At 34.5% G+C, this 22060-nt stretch overlaps 1 protein-coding gene across 9 annotated transcripts in view; it reads left to right on the plus strand.

Moving 5' to 3' along the window:
• Positions 1-20894, plus strand: part of N4bp2 (NEDD4 binding protein 2) — a 74971-nt gene extending 54077 nt beyond the window's left edge. For all 9 annotated transcript variants that reach the window (XM_046452224.2, XM_046452064.2, XM_046452136.2 and 6 more), the window contains 5 exons: positions 2499-2637; positions 6573-6761; positions 7873-8041; positions 12494-12617; positions 13843-20894. In XM_046452224.2, the coding sequence (XP_046308180.1) occupies positions 2499-2637; positions 6573-6761; positions 7873-8041; positions 12494-12617; positions 13843-13888 (667 nt within the window). In that variant the 3' untranslated portion in view covers positions 13889-20894. The remainder of the gene's footprint in view (positions 1-2498; positions 2638-6572; positions 6762-7872; positions 8042-12493; positions 12618-13842) is intronic.
• The last annotated feature ends 1166 nt before the right edge of the window (positions 20895-22060 follow it).

The raw sequence follows: 22060 nt of genomic DNA on the forward strand, positions 1-22060 counted from the left end.
TAAAAAATAATATATAAACAAATTTAAATGCAATGTATATAATGTAGAAGGCTAACAGTTCCTGGGAATGCATATTCTTCAATGTTTTTCTTACATATGTGCTAATGATATGTGCCTATTTGCTTTCATGTGTGTGTGTGTGTGTGTGTGTGTGTGTACTTAAATAAGAGATTGTATTTTATGTACTGATTTTGTAGTTTTGCTAGTGTTTATTTTTCTGTCCTTGTGATCTGCTCTTTTCTTGTTCAAGCCTGCAGATTAATCCAAAGTGCCATAATTATTTAAATATACCTCTGTTTCTGGTAAGAAAATTCTAACCATGTTACAGTGAGCATCCCTGAACATACATCTTTCTGTACATGGGTGAATGCTATTGTAGGATAATTCCTAAAAGTGAAATTGTTGCTTTATAGTGTGTGTCATTGAAAAATTTTATAGCTAATGCAAATTTCCTTTAATAAAGACTGGCTGTATTAATTATATGTACAGAGAGTATAACCTCCCTGGATATTAGGAACTTTAAGTTTCTGCCAATCTGATAGGAAAAAAGATATTTCATTATTGTTGAAATTTTATTTTCCTGGGCTGGGGATGTGGCTCAAGCAGTAGCGCTCTTGCCTGGCATGCGTGCTGCCCGGGTTCGATCCTCAGCACCACATACAAACAAAGATGTTGTGTCCGCTGAAAACTAAAAAATAAATATTAAAATTCTCTCTCTATTCTCTCTCTCTCTCTCTCTTTTCCTAATTACTAGTAAGGTTGACCCTTTTAAAATTTTTTTCTTGCCAAGCATGATGGTAGACACCTGTAAACCCAGTGACTCAGGTGGCTAAGGCAAGAGGATCCAAGTTTGAGACCAGCCTCAGCAATTTAGCCAGACCCTGACTAAAAATAAAAAGGGGTGGGGATATAATTTAGCTGTAGAGGGCCCTAAGGTTCAACCCCTAGTACTGCGTGCATAGATAAATAAATAAGAAAGAAAATGGCCAAAAAGAGTTCTATTTTTTGGAATTTGAGATTTTCCTTGTGGTTTAATACATGATTACTTTTTATAAATATTTTATAGAGTACTTTTGAAAAGAATATTATTCTGTTAAGTATGCAAAGTTCTAAGTAAGTCATTTAAATTAGTTTTTAAATAGTATTATTTCAATCCATAATTTTAAAATTTATTTTTACTACCAACCTACTGTTTTCTTAAAATTATGTATTAAGATCTCTGAAGGTTCCGGGATAGGGAGGTGTTGCTGGCATCTGGTAGCTCTCCTCTGTTGGGGCAGGGGCCAGAGGATTTGAGGTGAAACAATTCAGAGTTGTATTCCCCAGGCAAGGTGAGGGGGTTCCATGAGTCCTTTCTAGGGATGGTCAGAGTGATTGGTTAGTCAGGCTCTTGGAGTGGGTGGTTATCTGCCAACAGCTGATTCTTTTAGCAAACAGTAGCTTCAGCTTCATTATGGTAAGGAGGGTAGGTGGGCTAAGTTACTTCTATACTTGAACTATAATCTTATAATCTATACTTATGAATGAAGTATAATCATCTAGGGCCATAACCCTCAAAACAATACCAGTGGTGGGGACTAACTTCCAGCCCCATGAGTGGGCAGATGATTTTTTGTTTGTTTTTGTGATCCTTGGGATTGAACCCAGGAGTGCTCTACCATGAGCTACATCCCCAGCTTTTTAAATTTTGAGATAGGGTCTTATTATGATCCTCCTACCTCAGCCTCCCAAGTCTCTGGGATTACAGGTGTGGACCACCATGTCCAGCTGGTAGGTGATTTTAAGGGCTCAAAAAGATTGGATAGTTGTTAGTAGCGTTCAGCCCCTAGAAACCCCTCTGTGTTGAGCTTTTCTAAGGCAGCATCATGAGAGGATTAAAGCGAAATTGCAAGTCCCAAATGGCTTCCCTTCACAAGTCATCTATGATAAATTGAAGAGTACTAATACATACTATTTTAGATAACTGCCTGTAACATTTCAAAAATATTCAGATATGGTCAACACTTCATTATCTGGCCAATGGAAGAAATGAGAGGCATAAATAGTCTGAAATAATGAGTAGTGTGAAATAATTTATCATTTTCTTTGGAATTAATTTCTTTAGATATTAGAACATGAGGGTATCCAATGTGGTTTAATATTATATAGATGTAGATAATATAGATAATATAATCACCCTTCTATATAATAATACATTAGAACATCTTGCTGTTATCTAACTGTAACTTAGTACCCATTGATCAACCTTTCTTCATCCCTCCCTCCCTCCATTGTTACCTTTTGGAAATTTTTTAAGAATTTTAAAGTTAGTTTTTGTGATCCTGTTCCTGATCAGCTTCCTGTAGATCATTCTTGACTCTTTGAAATACACAATAAACATTTTGTTTCAGTGTTGAAAATTTATTTCTTACAAAATACTTGATGATTGCTTATGCTAATGTCTCCACATATCTTATTTTTACATATTGACATTGTATTTGTACTTAAACTTTCTACAGCTATTCGTTAGAACACACAGTGCAATTTTTAAACTGTGTTCTCGAAGGAGATCCTGTAAAAACAGTTGTAGCTCAAGAGTTTGTTCACCAAAATGAGAATGTCACTTCTCATACTGCACAGAAGACTAAAGAGAAAAAGGTATACAATTACTTACTTTTTCACTATAATGGTAGATAATTATATATAAAATAAGATTTGTTCATTAAGCATAATAATTTTAAGGATTATTTCTCACCATTGACTATGGGAAATTTAATGACCAATAGCATATTTGGTTTAGAATTCCATGTGCACCCCCAAAATTGAATAGCAGTGGGGTTTTATAATATAATGGATCTAGAGTGTAAATATGTGGGCTGAAACATAACTGTTTGAGAAAGTACCCTGCTCTTTTTCCAAAGTTGTTGCACATTTTACATTGGAATTATTTTCTTAATTTTATTTTTGTATTGTTCACTGTAAATGCATAAAAAATTTTTGTATATTAATCTTATATAAGTAGACATTTTTACATAACTTTATCATATTGCTCTTTTTATCTTCCTTTCTTCTTCCTTCCTTCCTTCCTTCCCTCCCTCCCTTCCTTCCTTTCTTCCTTCTTTCTGGCATGCTAGGTAAGAGCTCTACCAGGCTGGGGATATAGCTCAGTGGTAAAGACTTGTTTGGATTCAATCCCTAGCATCAAAAAATAAAACATTAAGCACTACCCTTGAGCTGTATCTCCAGCCCTATATTATCGTTATTTCTAAGAATTCTCAGGGATAAATTACTTGTTCCTTTTTTTCTTTGAATATTTCACCATGACATAGTTGATATATTGGACTTGGGTAATTCTGTTATTCATGTGACCTATTATTGCTGTTCTTGGAACAGAATCTAAGTGATATCCTTGATGCCTCTGATCATATGGAAAATAAGGTACCATGATAGATAGATGCCATTTATTATAAGATGCAAATAGTGTACAGAATGATCATGCGGCCTTGTAGGCCAGACTAGAAATGAAGATTATTTCTCTGTCCTAATGGTATTCAAGGCACTGTGGGTCATTCTGATGATGGGGGAAATGATAGGGAGGAGAGGTGTATTGTTTGAAGTGGGAGATGACTGGAAAATCAGAAAAGGGAGTTTGTGTGAATTATATAAACCTTGACCAAAATGTTAAGTTATTCTGGAGATTAGTCTTGCTCACAAAATATGGGCAGGTGTCACAAAACTGGTAAAGATCTTTTAGGATTCTTTAACAAGCCTGATGCACTCTAATGCCAAAATCATTTCCTATGGATAACAAATCTGTACATTTTAATATTACTACTTATTTCTTTAGCCTTTATTAAAATGTACAGGTTTGTTATCCATAGGAAATGATTTTGGCATTAGAGTGCATCAATCAGGCTTATAAGAGAATAAGTGATACTTATTAGGTGGATTTTTAGGAAAGAAATAATATTTCACTTGGCTCTTGTTAATGAAATTATAATATAGCACATTCGTATGAAATGGATATAAAAATAAATGCCAGCTGCATTTTAAAAGAGTACCTGAGAAAGTATCTTTTATCATTTACTGTTTTTTCTTCTTTGAAAACAGGCAATGAAAGATCTCTTATTAGAGAACCAAATATGATTTGCATTGTTTAGTAAAAAGAGACCCTTGCTGTAAGAGACTTATGATGTCCATAGTGTTAGGCATTGTGCAAATTTCAAACACTGTAGAAAGTATTATTTTGGGGGGGTACTGAGGATTGAACTCAGGGACACTCAACCACTGAGCCACATCCCCAACCCTATTTTGGTTTTATTTAGAGACAGGGTCTCACCAAGTTGCTTAGTGCCTCGACTTTGCTGAGGCTGGCTTTGAACTTGCCATCTTCCTGTCTCAGCCTCCCAGGTCGCTGGGATTGCAGGCATGCACCACTGCACCAGGCTGTAGAAAGTATTTTTATTAAACTGCCTCGCTGAAGTCTTTGATTTTATCAGGAAGGTAAGCCAGGCACTCAGAATATTTGAACTTTAATATAAACTGGTCTGTGCTTAAGCACCAGCAAGAGTGAATAAGAAGATAGGGTCTGTGAATATTTTTATAAAAGAGGCATCCTTGCATTGTTTTTTCATAAAATAAGTTGGGTGTTTGTTGCAAAAATTAATTGATTGATTTAGGTCTGGTAATGAGTTAGAAGCATGGTAATGTTATTATTCTTTCAAGCCTCTATAGTTCTAGGGTCCAAATAAGCTAAAATATAATAGTGGAGAAATTATATAATCATCTACTAGTATATATTATACCAGTTTTTTTCTAGTCTTTCTTGGCTTCTGAACTCTGTTCACAGACAAGAAATGTGAAAAAAAAATTTTAATGAATTAGTATGATACATGTACATTATATAATACATTATAATTTTTATATAATATTTACTATACATTAAAGATTACAGAAAAATTTTAAGCCAAAGTTATTAAGGATTGTTTTATGACTTTATAATTTATCTCTTGATAATACTTCTAACAAAATAACAATTTCCAGCTTTTTAAATTTTAACAAATAACCTACATTATTACTTTCAGTTCATGATATCAGAAAAAATATGACTTGTTTATGATATTTAAAATTTATAATTTGTTTTGGTTTTGGTATTGAATGCCTATAAATGTTTATTAAATTACTTGGTGTGGCACTTATTGCTTGGAATTCTTTTACTTTTTAAGGAAGTAAGTTTAAGTAGTATTAATTAATTCCCTCCCCTATAATAAGCTAGGAGAGACGAAATTGCTGTTTGCAGGCAGTTCTTTGCAAACACCAAAAGAAGATAAATGAGGTAAATTGGATATAAAAAAATCACTGTATTTTTCTTTCTTTCTTTTCATTGAACCCAGGCTGACCTTGAACTTATGATCCTCCTGCCTTAGCCTCCCAGGAAGCTGGGATTATAAATGTGCACCACAATGCCTGGGCTGTATTTTATTTATTTTTTAACACTGGTTTTTGATATTCTAGAGATATTTGGATGCACGATGTGACAATATTATTTTAAAAATATAATTTTCCTCTTTGGTGGAGAGCACTGAGGCAATTTACATAATAGTTAATTTTCATTATCTTTACAGTACAGTGACTTTTCCTTTAAGGGTCTGTTTTATACATTATTATTATCACATGATAATTTTAATATGATAATATTATCACATGATTATTATCACATGATAATTTTTTTAAAAAGATCTTTGAAATTGAGTAATAGCTAGTAATAGCTAATTGACCTCAGTAGCTAGTGGCTGACCTCATCTAATTAGCTGGTTGAAACTGCCCCATGAACAAAGTTACAATCTTTATTAACTACCAGCCATGATAACTCCTCAAGCTCTTTTTTCAGTTTTGTTTTTTTGGTACTAGGCATTGAACTTAGGGGCAATGGACCACTGAGCCACATTCTCAGCCCTATTTTGTATTTTTTATTTAGAGACAGAGTCTCACTGAGTTGCTTAGCATCTTGCTTTTTGCTGAGACTGGCTTTTGAACTTTTGATACTCCTGCCTAGTTGCTGGGATTATAGGAATGGGCCACCACGACTGGCTCTTCTGTTTTAAAGAGAAGATTGTTCAGTTTATTGTATCAGTTCGCCCCCTGCAGTGCTGGGGATTGAACTCAGGGCCCTTGTACATGTTAGGCAAGTGCTCTACCACTGATATACCACCAGTTCTCAGTTGGATTTTTAAAAAGATAAATATGCCATTTCTACCTTTAATGAACTTGGAATTCCTCCATTGGATAAATGAGTTTTATTCTTTCAATATCTCATATTCTGTTTTTTGGCTTGTATGTGACCTAATTATATTTTCATAACTTTAGGGAACTCTTCATCATCTCCTGAGGTAAGAATGGTTAAAAAAGGGGGGGGGGTAACATTAATGACATGAAAAAGTTACTGATAGTCAATAAATGCCTGACTTAAAAGGTAGAATCTGTTTTTTGAGAAGAAAGATGATAAATGAGAGAGCCCAAGTTTTGTATGTGTTTTCTGAAGATATGTGTTTTTTACTGTCTTTGAATGTTACTTACTATGTAATATCTTATAGGCAAAGAAATTGAAGGAGACTGAAGATACCCCAAGTGAACCATCTTTCCAGGATTTCGAGTACCCTGAGTATGATGACTACAGGGCAGAGGCTTTCCTGCACCAGCAGAAGAGGATGGAATGCTATAGCAAAGCTAAGGAAGCTTACCGAATGGGGAAGAAAAATGTTGCCACCTTTTATGCCCAGCAGGTAAAGTAGAAAACTGATTTTAATTCATTTCTTTGTCAGTTATGGTGGTATCTAAATAACTTAAAGCAGATAACACCTGTACTGTGTTGTGATTATATTATACTGGGTAGGGAGCGTGGTTTGGAGATTATATAAATGATATCAATAAGGCGTTCTCATGTAAACAAAATGTGGTTGTGTGAATTTCATCTCCTTTGAATGCTATGTTTTATATATTTTTAAACACTTTTTTAGTTGTTGATAAATCTTTATTTTATTTATTTATATGTCGTGCTGAGAAATGATCCCAGTGCCTCACACATGGCCAGGCAAGTGCGCTACCACTGAGCCCCAGCCACTCAGTTGTTTCATATTTATAGCCTATGTGAATTACATATTATTCTGACAGTCCATATTTTCTTTAAGATTAGATTCCATCATTCAGTGCCACTTCTAAATGGGTAAGTTTTCTGGAGGAAAGGAAGCAGAATATATCTCAGTGGAATTAGTGGGTATTGGGCTTTCTGTTGTATTTGAATCTCTAGTAATGTATCACTTTTATGGTCAGAAAAAGAAAATGACATTAATATTTTTTAGGGAAATTAAATTTCCACCGGGGCTCATTTTGCATGGTATTTTAAGAAATCCTCTGGATTTACTTTTCATTTTGTGGTTCCACAATGGCTGTTTTGTGGTTGACCACAGAAAGGTGTCAAGCTGGCATAGCTCTGTGAGCCCTGATAACAGGGCCCTGGTGATGACTGTAGGAGGTAATTGTGGGATGATGAGAGGGAATGACCCTGAAACCAAGATTATCAAAGGGCACACCTTGTTATCAATATTGAATGAGTGGGCTCTTTCATGAGATGGCTAGTGTTTAGTTTCCTTCTTTTATGATTTTTGGTTCAAAAAATTTGGTAGAAACCATGATTCAATATTTTAAAACTACATTATTAATTTGCAGAAATTTACCTAAATTTTGGTGCGGTTCTTGTACTTTAGCCCGTTGGATTATTTGAGATTTTAGGCTTATCGTTCTGCCTTTTATTTAGAGCAGAGGAAATGTTAGTTTCCTCTTCATTTAAGTAGAAAATATCTGAAATGTCCATTGGTGATTTGTTGACAATTAAAGGGCAGTCTTCATGAGCAGAAAATGAAAGAAGCCAACCACCTTGCTGCTGTGGAGATCTTTGAGAAAGTTAATGCCTCCCTGCTGCCGCAGAATGTCTTAGACCTCCATGGGCTGCATGTGGATGAAGCAATAGAACATTTGATGACAGTTTTACAGCAGAAAACTGAAGGTAGGAGTGAGGTGATGATCCATTTTTCTATTGTGAATAGAAATTGTCTTTTGATATAACTTGCAAATTCAGGAGCAACTGAACATGCAGGCTGGGGATATCTGTGCCATACGTATATGAGTGTCTTGTTGGCTTAGCATAGCTATATTCGTCATTCTTCCATAGAGCCTTCTTGTAGACAGTTCTCATTGGAATGACCATTTTTCACATTGTTTCCCTTTATATCTCAGTCTTGGTTATTTGCTATATTTATTGAAGGGAGGTGTAGTGTAGTCTGAGAATCTTTTGTGACTTATAAATGAGACATTTCAGTAATATTGTATATTTTTGTTCAGTTGATGTTTGTTAAGCAATAGATATTTATAGGATATAAATTGTTTAATTGATATTTAGTAAAATATAAAAATAATAAGGTGATAGATTTTTGCAGAATTGTCAAGTCAGTACACCCAATACCTCCTGGAGTGACCACTTTTTTTCTCTCTGTGTGTGTGGTGAGGATACTTGTGATCTAGACCTAGCATATTTCAAGTATATAATACAGTGATATTTGTAATAGCTGCCAGTGTTACACAAGCTCCTTGGAACTTACTGTTAAAATTGAAAGTTTGTACACTTAACCAATATCTCCCAGCTACCACTACTCTCTTCTCCTGGACTTTCCTTTTCAGATTCCATATATAAGTGAAATTATACAGTATTTGTCTTTCTCTGCTTGGCTTATTTTAACTGATATAATGCACTCTAGGTTTATCCATATTTGAAAATGATAACATTTCCTTCTTTTTACATCATTGAATAATCTCTGTGTGTGTGTGTATACACAAACAAAATGTAGTAGATCCATACAGTGGAATTGTATGATTCCATTTATTCAAATGTCTTAATAGGTAATCCATAAAGACAGAAAATAGATTCATGGTGTCTGGGGCTGGAAAGGAGTGTGATTGGAGGTGACTGCTAATAGGCACAGAATTTCTTTTGGAGATGATAAATGTTCTCTGTTCTGGAATTAGGGGGATTGGTTGTAAAATGTAAATATACTAAAAATCACTGAATTATGCATTTAAAATGATATTTTGTTATGTGAATTTTATCTCAATTAAAAAAATTGTAAGAAAAAAGAAATACTTTGCCCATGGTAACACCTCTTCATAGCTAAAATACAAATTTTTTCTGGAAGCCAAAGCCCATCTTGTTATGAGGTGACCTATAGTAGCCTGTAGTTACTGCAAATCACCACCAGATGGTAGTATTGTTGAATAGAAGCGTTTTCAGGGGAAAAACTGTTGCTCTGCCCTGCATTGCTTTTTGTCACAACATAAAAGGATTGTCAAAATTGTAGATTTGTAAAAAAAAATAGAGACATCTGGGCCTTGTGTTTTGTGACTTAAGTTCACATCACTACCTACAGAGTATTTTTGCCCCCAAATCCAACCAGAAGCTGATCAAGCCTTTAGCTCTGATTACATATTGTAGAGATTTATGCGGGATAGAGGAACATGTTAAACAACACGAATGGGGATGCATCAGCAAATCCAGATTGTCAAAAATCTAGGATAAATGAATCATTTTTTCCTCAATATTTTTTAAAGAAAAACACAAAAGGAGGGAAAAACCTTTAGATTAAAAGTTACTTAAGAAATATACCAAGCTGACCAGTAGTGCTGGTGCATGGCCCATAATCCCTCTGGAGGCTGAAGTAGAAAGTTTGCAAATTTGAGGCCAGCCTGGGCAGCTTAGTGAGACCCTGTGTCAAAATAAGAAATAAAAGGGCTTGGGATGTAGCTCAGTGTCCACCTGAGCCAAATCCTTATTCCCCAGGACCACAAATAAACAAACACTAAGTTGGGCATGGTGGCATCTGCCTATAATCCTAGCTTTTCAGGAGATCAAGGCAGGAGGATTATAAGTTTGAGGGCAACCTGAGAAACTTAGTAACACCCTATCTCAAAACAAAAAAGGGAGGGGATGTAGCTCAGGATAGAGTATTCCTAATTCAATCCCAGTATTGAAAACAAAATGCATGTGTATGTGTATGCATACGTGTACATATATACACATACTAGCCATTCAATCTCCATTCAGTCCCCAGCACCACTGTGTGTGTGTGTGTGTGTGTGTATTATGTGTACAAACATATACACATCAACCAAATGTAATATGTGGACTTATTTAAATCCTGATTGGAGGGTGGGAGGAAGTGCTGGGGAAATTTATTGACCAAATTATATTGTTATATTGTGTGCATGTAGGAAAATGTACCAACAAATCATCAAGTCCCATCATCATGTATACACCAGTAAAAATGTGGAAAAAATAAATCCTGATTCAAACAAATCACTTTAAAAATACATTTTAAAAATAACTGGGAGAGAAACTTTTAGAAACTGATGATATTAAGGAGTTATTAATTTTGTAAGATGGTGATGTTGCTGTTTTGTTTTTTGTTTTTTTTTGAGATGGGGGCTCACTGTTGCCCAGGCTGTTCTCTGACTCCTGGGCTCAAGTGATCCTCCTCCTCAGCTTTCTAAGTAGCTATGACTACTGACACATAACCAGTGTGTCTGACTTGTAGTGACATTTTTTAAAAGAGTGCTTTTTTGAGATACATACTGATATATTTGCAGTTGAAATAGTCTGGAATGTGCTGAAAAGTGAGTTAAAGAGTTTTTTCAAAAGTGTTAAATAGCAGGAACAGCCTGTAATTTGGGAAGTTAAACATACGCTTTAATTAATTAATGAAGCAAATATCCTCTGAACTCCCACTTTGAGGCATGTGAATCAACTGGACAATACCTTCAGGGCAGCATGTGAACTTTGAAAGGTGAGGTGGTATAAATGACCTAACCTATAAGGGGAACAATAATGAAGGAGTGTGTGAGAGTGAATTATGGTCAGTTAAGAGATTTAAGGTATTTTTGGTAAGTAAACTTTTGGGGTATAACATACCTAAACAACAGTTCCCTTATTTACAGGTGTGTAGTATAAAGCCTTTTTATAAAGTGGAAACCTAACTATAGGTAGCACCCAGAAAGAGATGAGTTTTAACAACATTGCTTGAAATAATGGCTATGGATTAGAGTAGAAATGGGAAATTTAGGCAAATATAAGGAATTAAAAATGCAAGAGCAATGTGTTCTTTTAAAATTCTAAGCCTAGCCAGGTGCAGTGGCAGATACCTGTAATCCCAGTGACTTGGGAGTCTGAGGCAGGAGGATCGAAAGTTTAAGGTTAGCCTCAGAAATTTAGCAAGACCATCATCAACTTAGTAAGATCCTGTCTCTAAATAAATAAATAAATAAATAAATAAATAAATAAATAAAATAACAAGAAGGAATGGGAATGTAACTAAATAGTAAAGCATCCCAGGGTTCAATCCCCAGTATCAATCAATCAATCAATAAAAATAAAATACAAAATTCTTTTTTTCCTAAGCCTAACATTGCTCTGGAGATGATAAAACTTGAAAAAACATATGATGGGGTTTTCTTGGTGTATTAGGACAACTTAATAAGCAGAAGATGAAATGCTATGTTATGTTTCTATGTATTTTATGCTAAGAGCAAAACTTGTGCTATTTATGAACGAAGATATTTATTGAATTCATTAAATCAACTTTGTATCATGAGCAGGTTTTGTTTTTTGTGCTTTTACAGCTGTCATTAACTTCAAGATTTATATACTGGCTTTCCCAAGGTCATTTCTAAAGCAGGAACTTTAGTTGTTCAAAAATCTTAGGCTCATTCAGTATTTTAACTGTTATCTATCAGGAAGAATTTCTTAACAATCATCTTTAACAGTAGGACTACACTTCATGGTATAATTAGTGAGTTTGCTAATAGCTATTCCTGGGGGGTAGTCTATAAAGTAATCCTGTTATCTTATTTTCCTGATGAGGAAAACAGACACAGGGGAAGCTAAGTAACTTGTGCACAGTCATACAGTCATTTGTTGGCAAAACTGTGATTCAGACAAAAATATAAGTCATTTAAAGCATGCCCAACCCTCTGTGTATAGTAATTGTTAGATGTAATTAATATTGTTGCTGTCACCATCATTTCAGAGAGAACTTGCAGTAATGCATGGAAATCTCCTTTCCCATAGGAGAAGTTCCACTTAAGTTTTTCAGGTGGAGAAATTGCTGTGAGGCAATGTATTTTTTTTTTAATATATTTTTTTGGTGTTGATGGACCTTTATTTTATTTATTTATATGTGGTGCTGAGAATCTAACCCAGTGCCTCATGCATGCTAGGCAAGCACTGTACCACTGAGCCACAACCCCAGCCCAGCAGTGTATGTTTTAAAACATATTTTTAATTTGGGGGCTTTCTGAGGTAATGAGCCTCTAAATCATCATGAACCTTTCATATGCATTTGAGTAGTTAAGGCATGTTTTCTGTTGAGAATGTAAGAAGTGATTTTATCTGTTCCAATTCCTGTTGTAACAGAGTTTAAACAGAATGGTGGTAAGCCCTATCTTTCTGTGATTACTGGGAGAGGAAACCACAGCCAGGGAGGAGTTGCTCGCATCAAACCAGCTGTCATTAAATACCTCACAAGCCATAGCTTCAGGTGGGTACAGATTTCTGGTATTAATAATGATAATTGCCCATATGTAGTTAGGTAAACAGTAACAGTATGCTCAGTCTGTTTATCATAATAGTTAACTGAATTGAACCTCATGGTTTAGGCCTAGATTCATACTTGGACTAGGGTGTAACTTCCCTGCTACATTTATGTGGTGCGATAAACCAGCAATAAAAAAGTCATTTATTTTCAGAAATCGTCTGATAAAACTTTATCATAACTTTGAAATTCTAAAAAATAATATAGAATATATTAAATATATTTGTGTTCCTTTGATAATATATTATGTAATTAGATTATATGTATACATACCATAGATTAAGCTTTGCTGTTAAATTATTCTTTTGAAAGAAAAATTATTTTTAAATGGAATTGGACTTTTGCTAAAATGTAGTTTAGTTTGACAGTGTGGAAACTTTTTAGCAGAAACTCTCCAGTTAATATGAATTTATATGTCTTCATAAGTTCCATTAATGATTTTTGCTGACATACATTAAAATGTCCTTTTTTATTGTGACCATTATTCAACAACAGAAAATGCCAAGTCCAAGATTAAAGATCTGTTGATGGATAAATTTCCTGAGGATATATGCTCTTAAGTCATGCCTCCCATCCAATTTTAGTTAGGGTAACCACTTATTTCATTTTTGCCATTTTGTGTATGGCATGTAATAAAATGTTTCTTGGCTACAGTGTAGAAAAAGGTAGCTTTATTTCTGAGCATGAAAACAAGTGACATTTCAGATATTTTTACAAAGGAGTAGTTAGACCAGAATTGTTGAGATTAATGATCTGTTTTATTGCCTAATGTTCCTTGAAATTTTACCATGAGACAATTGAAAGTATTGCATGGCCAGAATCAGACTTCCCTGCTTTATCAGAGATTTCTTGATGCTTTATGCACAAAAACAGTGTAATGCAGACTCCGTCTTATCCTCCATATAGCAGACTCTTCTTCATGAAGGCCAAATTCATAAAGGCTTTTGAGAGGTTTTGAAAAAATCTTAAATTGTGTTGACTATTGAGTTAGGAGTAACCCGCAGCCTTAGGGTTATATTTGTTTTGATAATAGATTAAAAGAAACATAAACATAGACAAAGGAGAGCACTTTGATAGTAAATATCACTAAGCATAAATACTTAAAAAAGAAACATTTCTTAGCCAATTTGAAAATTTTATCTTTAAAACATCTCTTTTCTCATTTCTGCAGGTTCTCTGAAATTAAACCAGGGTGCTTGAAAGTCATGCTAAAGTAAAATAAATGTCCTTGACTTAGAAGTATGAAGGTTTGTAGGTTAAAATTAGTTTTATTTGAAATAATTCAATCAATTCTGCTTTAAACGTGTGTTTATTAGGAACAATGTTCACTTATAAGAAAAAAAATTGTTTTTCAAAATTGAAGAGAAGTTTAATTTTTTTACTGAATCAAATTCCAAGTAATGTTACCTGTTAAAAATATTAAAGAGAATTTTTATGGATTACAAAATGTCTAAGAAAATTATCAGCTGCAATTTTAAAGTCTGAAGTGCTCTGATTCTTTCTCAAAGAGAAAATGCTACCTTTGTATTAATTGTTGTTTGACATTTAGCAAAGTCCTAAAGGCTTCTGTGAGAGGTAATGTGCTTTGAGAACTGGTTCAAACCAGTTCAGAGGTGTGTATTAATATTAGTAAAGAAAGAAAGGCTATTTAACAACAACACTTGAATTCTTTTTGCTTTTGAAGCCAAATACATAAAATCATTTCATTTTATCTGTCCTGCAGAAGGGAACTCGTTGTCATACTTTTTTCTGCTTTGTATGTGGCTCATCTCTTTCCTTTTGTTCTGTTCTTCTGTGTATGCATTTTCTATGAGGAAAGTTGGGTCTGAGATTATCTTGCAGTCTTATCCTTTCCATAGGCTGAAAGGTCTTCAGAGGTGAGATGGTGGGCTGTCTGCCACTTGTTACTGCCTTCTAGGACTCCCAGAACCAACCATTTGCCTGAGTGGCAGCAAAGACAGCACTAAAGAACTATATTTTATATTGGGGGCATGTAACTTCTAAACTAGTAGGTCACAATCCTGTTAATTTAAATCAGAAGACATTTTTAATATCATCATAAAAGGAATCTGTCCAGTTTAAAAGATTTTTACGTTTATTTTGAAAAAGAGCCAACTTTCGGAAACTTTCATTGACTCCTCTTGTTTCATTAGCTAACAAGTCCTGTAAGTATGTAAAGTATAATTTTTTATACAGGTTTAGTGTGGTAATGTATAATTTTTTAGTATGAGATAGTTACTAAAATAAATTTGATTTTGGATATATAGAATACTTTCAACATATAATTTTCGCAAACAATTGTGTTGCTTTTTATTTAGTTTAAAAAATCATTTGGACAGGAATAATAGGATTGTTACCAAAAATATCCTGGAAATACAGAATGATTTCCCAAATAAGCAAACATTTTAATGAAAATAACACTCAAAAAATGTGTTTTCATAAATCATCCATGCATGCTTTTAAAAGAAAAAGCCTATCTTTGAATTTATTTCCACAAAAAGGAATATATGTTTATTATTTAGAAATGCTAATGACTGGTGAAGTATTATTCACTTTCTTACATTTGTAATAATTCATGGGAAAACATGCCAATAAACTAAACTGCACACTTTTGTAATGTTTAGAAGTGTTGTATACATTAAAATAGGCAATTCCTTTTGACAATTTATTATAAAATTATACTTGTTAATGAAATAAAAATATCCCTATGTATAAATTAATATGATTTAAAAGAGATTAAAAACAACACTAAAATGTGGAGTATTGGAGTATATGCAGTTGCATACTCACTTTTTGTGTCTATATTTTCTCACCTGGTTAAAAAAATATCACTTTTGAGCCCTTCGGCCAGATTTACTTCAATATTATGATGATAATGATTGTTAATAGGGGAGCAGTCAAAAGTAGTTATGGTAGTCTATGAGTAAAACCTAAATGAAAGAAGCTATGTTCTATACTGTATCAACTTCAATTTTATGTCTTATTTTGGTAAATCTGGTAATATTTCTTCATTACCATTGATAAATTTGCAAGCAGAGTTTGTGCATCATAAATATTTTTATGAAGTTGTTTAAACCTATACTACCTCCTGCCCTCCTACCTAGTATAGTTTAAGTAACACGTAATTTGGGAAAGAAAATTTATGATCCCTCTTCTTTTGCCCATTTTCAAATCCTATATGCCAGAAGGGAAGATAGCTTGGGCATTATTGAAGTTTTCATGTGATGGTATATTAGAAGAGCTCTTTGTAAACTTTAAAATATTTGAAAAGCATAGCACTTCTGTGGTTTGGAAGGTTTTAGTATCAAATCCATTCGTATTCTCTTACTGGTATCTTCCAGAGGAAAGAGAAAAAGAGAACTAATGTAGAAACTACAGAGTGCATGCCTCTGGGCCAGGGGATTCTTAACAGTGTTTGCAATCTGTGTATCTCCTTTGTCCAATGTGAGAAATTAGAAGCATGTTTTCATACACTTACTGGCTGTTCATATATCTCTGTTATTTTCAAGTTGAAGTTTCTTCTAATAGTATTTCAATACTATCTGCAATTCTGTGGCCTTTAAATATGGTTCATATTATATAGTAGATATTGTGACTCTAAATGTTTTGCATATTATAACATTTTGAAAGGAAAAACATTTTTTTTGGATGGTTTTCTGTCTTTTTATTATAGCCTTTTTCTTTTTAAATTCAAGTGTTTTTGTATGCTTAGGAAAAGGATACATGTAATAACATGATTAGTTAGTTAGTTCTGAGCTGGAAATTGGAAACTTTTGAAACTCAGGAAATTGCTCTGACAATGTTTTAACTGCTCTCAATGTAAGAAAATGGCAAAATGCATAAAAAAAAAGATAAAAATAATGTGCGGTGTTTTTTCCAGTGCTTTTTCTCAATGCTTTTTCATTGTGCAATGAGGTGAAATTTGATGATATTTTTGTGTAGTGATTAAATATTGCTTATTTTTATTTACATGTAAAGAACAGATTGTTTGTGTGGCAAAAAAAGTGTCATTTAAAAGGCAAAGTAAGTTTATGTAGAATGTATGTTAATGGTGCTTATTTTTGAAGTGTAATTCAAGTTTACAGTATTACTTAATGCCTCTTTACAGAATTTAATAGAGAAAAAAGGCCAGGACACATCTGCGTCTTGAAGAGCCTTTTGCAACTTCATGTTATAATATGACAAGGTTTATTATTTTCCTTAAAGTTGAGCAATTGACTTTTATGGTCCAAATGATGAACCTGTTATTAATAAATGATTGAATTAACCATGAGATTTTTCCTTAAAATATAACATTGCAGCTATCAGTTGGAGAATATAAGATCTTCAGATGGTATATCAGAAACAAAATGTTTTTATTTGTACTATAAAGAAAATGTAATTTTGCTGTTAACTCTGTACTTTTTTATTGAAAATGTTTATAACTTTGCTTTTAAAATTTCTTATGAAACCATTTGCAAATTTCACACTTAATTTAATAAAATGCTTTAGCTACAGTCCAGTGTGAGGAAATCCTTCGTTTGATGTGGTAGGTTTAGTAACTTAAATATTACAGAATATTTTTGTGTGTAACTTTGTAATTTCAGGGGGAAAGGGTCATAAAAGTTTCATTTCTGTACCACAGTTTTTCTTCTAGTTGATTTTGGTATAATAAGTAGGGATCCACTTTTGAACCAGAAAAATGGATTAGGTAAGGCTTTTTTTCTTCACACCCTTGTATCTTTTGATTGACATCAAATGAAGAATTATATCTGTTAGGAACTCGAATAATACTTTAAATAGCAGAAAGGACTTTTGAACTTCAGGAAAGCAGACTAATTTACTCATTAACAGGGACTTACAATATTTATTCAATAAATATTTATTGAGCACTTATTACTGAGAATATAGTGTAAGATAGCTTCTCTTCACAGGAATCTTACAATTATTCTCACCAACAGTTATGTGTATAGTGATTTATACTCTGGAACACTTTCATATGTTATATTTTAAATCTCAAGAGAATCTTATTACATAGATGGTGCTATCCCAATTTAATGGATAAAGAGATAGGATTAGAGAAGTTAACTGATTTGCCAGTTAATGACAGAGATACAACTCCAGCCTCAGTTCTCTGATTCCTAGGATAGAGCAGCTGCATCTGTCATAAGTGTTAGGATAATTACTTCAAAAGATATAATACCTCCTCCTGAGAGAGATGTGGCTACACAGTATAGGTCTATAAAAACCTGCCATTTATGAAACTGCCTTCTTCCTTTATCCAAAGAAAGCTGGTATTTTGTGAAAAGCCCAATGTCAATGGCAAAAGAAAGGTTTACTTCTCCCTTAATAGAAAATCCCAGGGTCCAAGGACTGATGGAAGTGCTCTTTTTCATGAAGTTTGGGGATCTAGGGCCCTTATAGCTCACTACGCTGCCATAGCCAGGCTATGGCACTCATTTTCCTAGGCCAGGATGGTGACTGAACCCCAACTATCCTAACTATATTCTATTAAAGAATGGACAAAGAAGGAGGGAGCAAAGAGAAAGTACCAGTGGTCTTAAAGATTTTTGGAAGCTGCCATAGGACACTTATACTTCCATCCTGTTGGCTGGAGGTTAGTGATGTGGTTACATCTAGCTGCAAGGAAAGCTGGGAAATGGTCTATTTCAAACTGCCACATGTTCAGCTATATGTCGGGCGTCCTTGAAGGAAAGAAAACGGAAAAGAAGAATGAATAACAGTGTCTACCTTATTAGTTTTTTTTATCATGTTGTGCAAATAATGTGAAAATTAGTTTTTTGGGTTTGGTTTTTAATATTTTTTTCTTTACTTGTAAATGGAGACATACATTTACTTTATTTATTTTTTTATGTGGTGCTGAGGATCATACCCAGTGTCTCACTTGTGCCAGTTGAGTGCTCTAACACTGAGCCACAACTCCAGCCCCTTTTTTCTTTCTTCTTCTTCTTTTTTTTTTTTTTTGTGGTGCTGGGGATTGAACCCTGGGCAAGCACTCTATCAGCTGAGCTATATCTGTAGGCACCTTTTTTTATTTTTTGTTTTGAGACAGGATCCCTGTAAGTTGCTGAGAATGGCCTTAAATTTGTGATCCTCCTGCCTCAGCCTCCTGAGTCACTGGAATTACAAGTGTGTGCCACCATGCTTGACTGAAAATTAGTTCTTGTTGCATTTCTTCAATAGATCTTTGTTGATGACTTCCATATATGAGAAATAATGACAAGGAAATCACAGCTGTATATGTTTTAACTTTAAATATTCAAACAATCTTAGCAAACAATGGGATAGATGACATGGGCTTTCAGTTGATGACTTAATTGCAGGTGGGTTCACCTTTGATGTGATAATTTAATTGTGGCAACTAGATGAGGCTTTTAAGTTATTCCTGGTGATACTCCTTGGAAAATGTATTTGCATATTGGCTTGTTTTCCTTTAAAACTCTTTTAATTGTGACTATGTCCAAAAGCTTAGTACTTGGTGCATGATATTTAAAGCTAGTAAAATGGACTAGAATTGAATACATTTATGTCTGTGAGTCAGAACTGTCATGCACTAAGTGAGGAGGAATAATTCTTTTGGAGGTGGTGAATCTGAACTTTTTTCTCCTGCTTAAAGTATTCAAATGACTTTCTGTAGGAAAAAGATTAAACACTTCAAGTTCATGGCTTTTGTGCATCACTAAAGGTATAATCTTGGTACTTTTCGTAGGTTCTGGAGCACTCTTCATGCTAATCTTGACTTATTCTGTTAGAGGTTATTCAGTTTGAATTAAACTAATGAAATATTAGCATTTTAATACTAGTGAAGTCAAAATGTAAACAAATTCCTCAACTTTGGGACTGACTACATTTTGGGGTAGAGAAATGACAGAGTATGTGACCCATCAATAGTTGTATCTCTGGTCATATGCAGAAGAGGCTGCAGGGTGTGAAAATGGGACAAAGAAATGGGGTGATGAAGTTGAATGCTTATCCACAGGTCTCACAATGCAGAACTGAATATGCTTTCTTTCCTGTGGATTTAAAGTCATTTGGTGAAAATATTCTTTCAACAAGAAGGTATGAAAATATGTCTAAATAATTTTAAACCTGGCTTAGGCTTATAGGTTGTGTTTTGTTATACTAGTGGTAGAATAAATGAAGTTTTATTAAAAACGAGGTTCTAAAACGTTGTCCTTACTTGTGAAATTATTATGCCCTCTAAGGAAAATAGCATTGGCAATATCTAATGACTTGAGGCAGGTCATGCTCACAGCATGAGAACTTTATTTGGGGAGGATCATAGCCTTGATCTAGTCATAGATCTTAGATTCTTAGGAAAGGAACTAAGTGACATAAGAGGCCGAACCTGGAAGGAGGTGTGTAAGTCAAAGCGTGTTTCTGGCACTGTTGTCTCAATTTAGTATAGGATATGTGTATTTCATGTGTGTTTCATAGTTACATACTAAGGCTGACCCTCCCACTAAGAAAGTTGGGGGAAAATTAAAAACACCCTAAAAACATTGCATAGTTGGCCAGTTAGTAGGGGCTTATGGGAGAAGTCTAAGTGAAAGCCCTTAAAGGTGCTGTGCAACTTGGATACTAGTAAGAGACACCCCACAAAGCTAGTACACTAAAAGGCTTTGCCTTTGTGGTGATGGGGATGGATCAGATAATTTTGCCCTCCTTTCTGTTCCCAGAAGACTCCAAGGAAGATAAACAAAGAGACCAATAAATTAATAAAATGATCCTGAAAAGTTGTAACATAACTAGTCCTCACAGATTAACAGCTTAAAGTCATATCACTAGGGGAGACCAAAAAACCCTGCAAGCCATGAAATGCATTAAAAGAGGGTCCCAGCCTGATAGTGTCACCATTAGCAGCCTGATAGAGACAGATGCAAGTCTTCTCAGAGATAATGCACCTTTGTCTTGGAGAATTAAATCTGATCAAGACTCCAGATTAACAACCACTTTGTAGAAATTCCAGAAGACAGAAGTACGGAAAATGTCAGACAAACACTCTCATCAGGATACAGTCACAGACTGGGAAACTAGACAACTTGCTTTCTTCAAAAACAATTGCGAAGAAAATAAAATCACACAGATGAAGGAAGAACTCGCACATTAAGACTTGAGAAGCATATCAACCATTTGCGATTTGTGGATCTTATTTGGGTATTGCCTCAGCAAAACCAAAACCAAAACCCCTGTGTATCAATAAAAGATAATTGGCAATGTGAACATTGACTGGATGCTTTATTATATTAAAGAACTATTGCTTTTTTTCCCCATTTTTTTAGGAATGATGATGTGGTTTTCTATTTTTTAAAGAATTTACTTTTAAAAAAGAAGATGCCGAAACATGTCCATAAAATGACATTGTTGGGATTTACTTCAAAATAAGATGGCTAAAGTAGATGGTGCTACTTACTGAAACAAGACTGGCCATACTTATGGTAGATGCTGAAGATGGTTATTCAGAAAAACCTAAAATCTCCACAATGTGACTTATTAGCAGAGTGAGTCATAGCCCTAGGTAGATGACCTTCACTTACTGCTGCCTCCCACCTCTCCTGAGGGTGTATCTAATTGGTGAAATCCTATCTTTTATATAAATCGTACCTGCAGGAGGGGCCTGGGAAATGTAGTTTTATACTTTCTACCCTCTGCAGTACAGAAAGGCTCATTAAGGCATTTGCCTAGACTTAGAATTTATTAAAGAAAATCAAGGCACATTTTACTCAGATTGTCTGAGGAAGCTATAAAATTTTACTGGTTTTCCTGGCAGTTTTCTCAAAGACTGACATAAACAGTCCCTTCAGGGCCTTCCCATTTTCACTAATTCTTCCAAGTTTTTACAGCTTCTCAGTTCCAAACCTTCTACATTAATTTTTTTTCAAGTAGCAGAACCCTCTATTTGGCATCAAATCTGTTGTATCTATTGCTGTATAAAGAGTTACCCAAAAATTTGTTGGCTTAAAAAAATATATATATATTTCCTCAGAGTTTCCGGGGATTCTGGAGTGAACTTACTGAGAGCTTCTCACTTGAATCTTTCATGAGGATCAGCCAAGATGTTGCGTGGAGATCAATCATGTAAAGGGTTTCGTGGGGCTGGAGAATTCACTTTCAAGGTGACAGCTCACTCACCTGGCTTGGAAGTTGTTGCTTGTTGCTGGTGGGAATCCTAATTTCCCCCTATGTGGGCCCCTACAAAGGCTGTCCTTAAAACTGTTATGTTTGAATTCGGGACCCCCCAAAGACCACCAGAGACCAAGATCGATGTAAGCAGCAAAGTGGTGTTTATTGGAGCTAGCTTGGTCCTCTGTGCACACAGCAACTGGTGACGCTGAGAGGCCCCGAGCCCAGGGTTTGCAGCAGTTTTATACACTCTTTGGGGAAGGCAG

The sequence above is a fragment of the Marmota monax genome, unplaced genomic scaffold, assembly GCF_021218885.2.
Source record: "Marmota monax isolate L192 unplaced genomic scaffold, Marmota_monax_Labrador192_F-V1.1 WCK01_AAM20220418_F8-fsc00025, whole genome shotgun sequence".
Taxonomy (NCBI): domain Eukaryota; kingdom Metazoa; phylum Chordata; class Mammalia; order Rodentia; family Sciuridae; genus Marmota; species Marmota monax.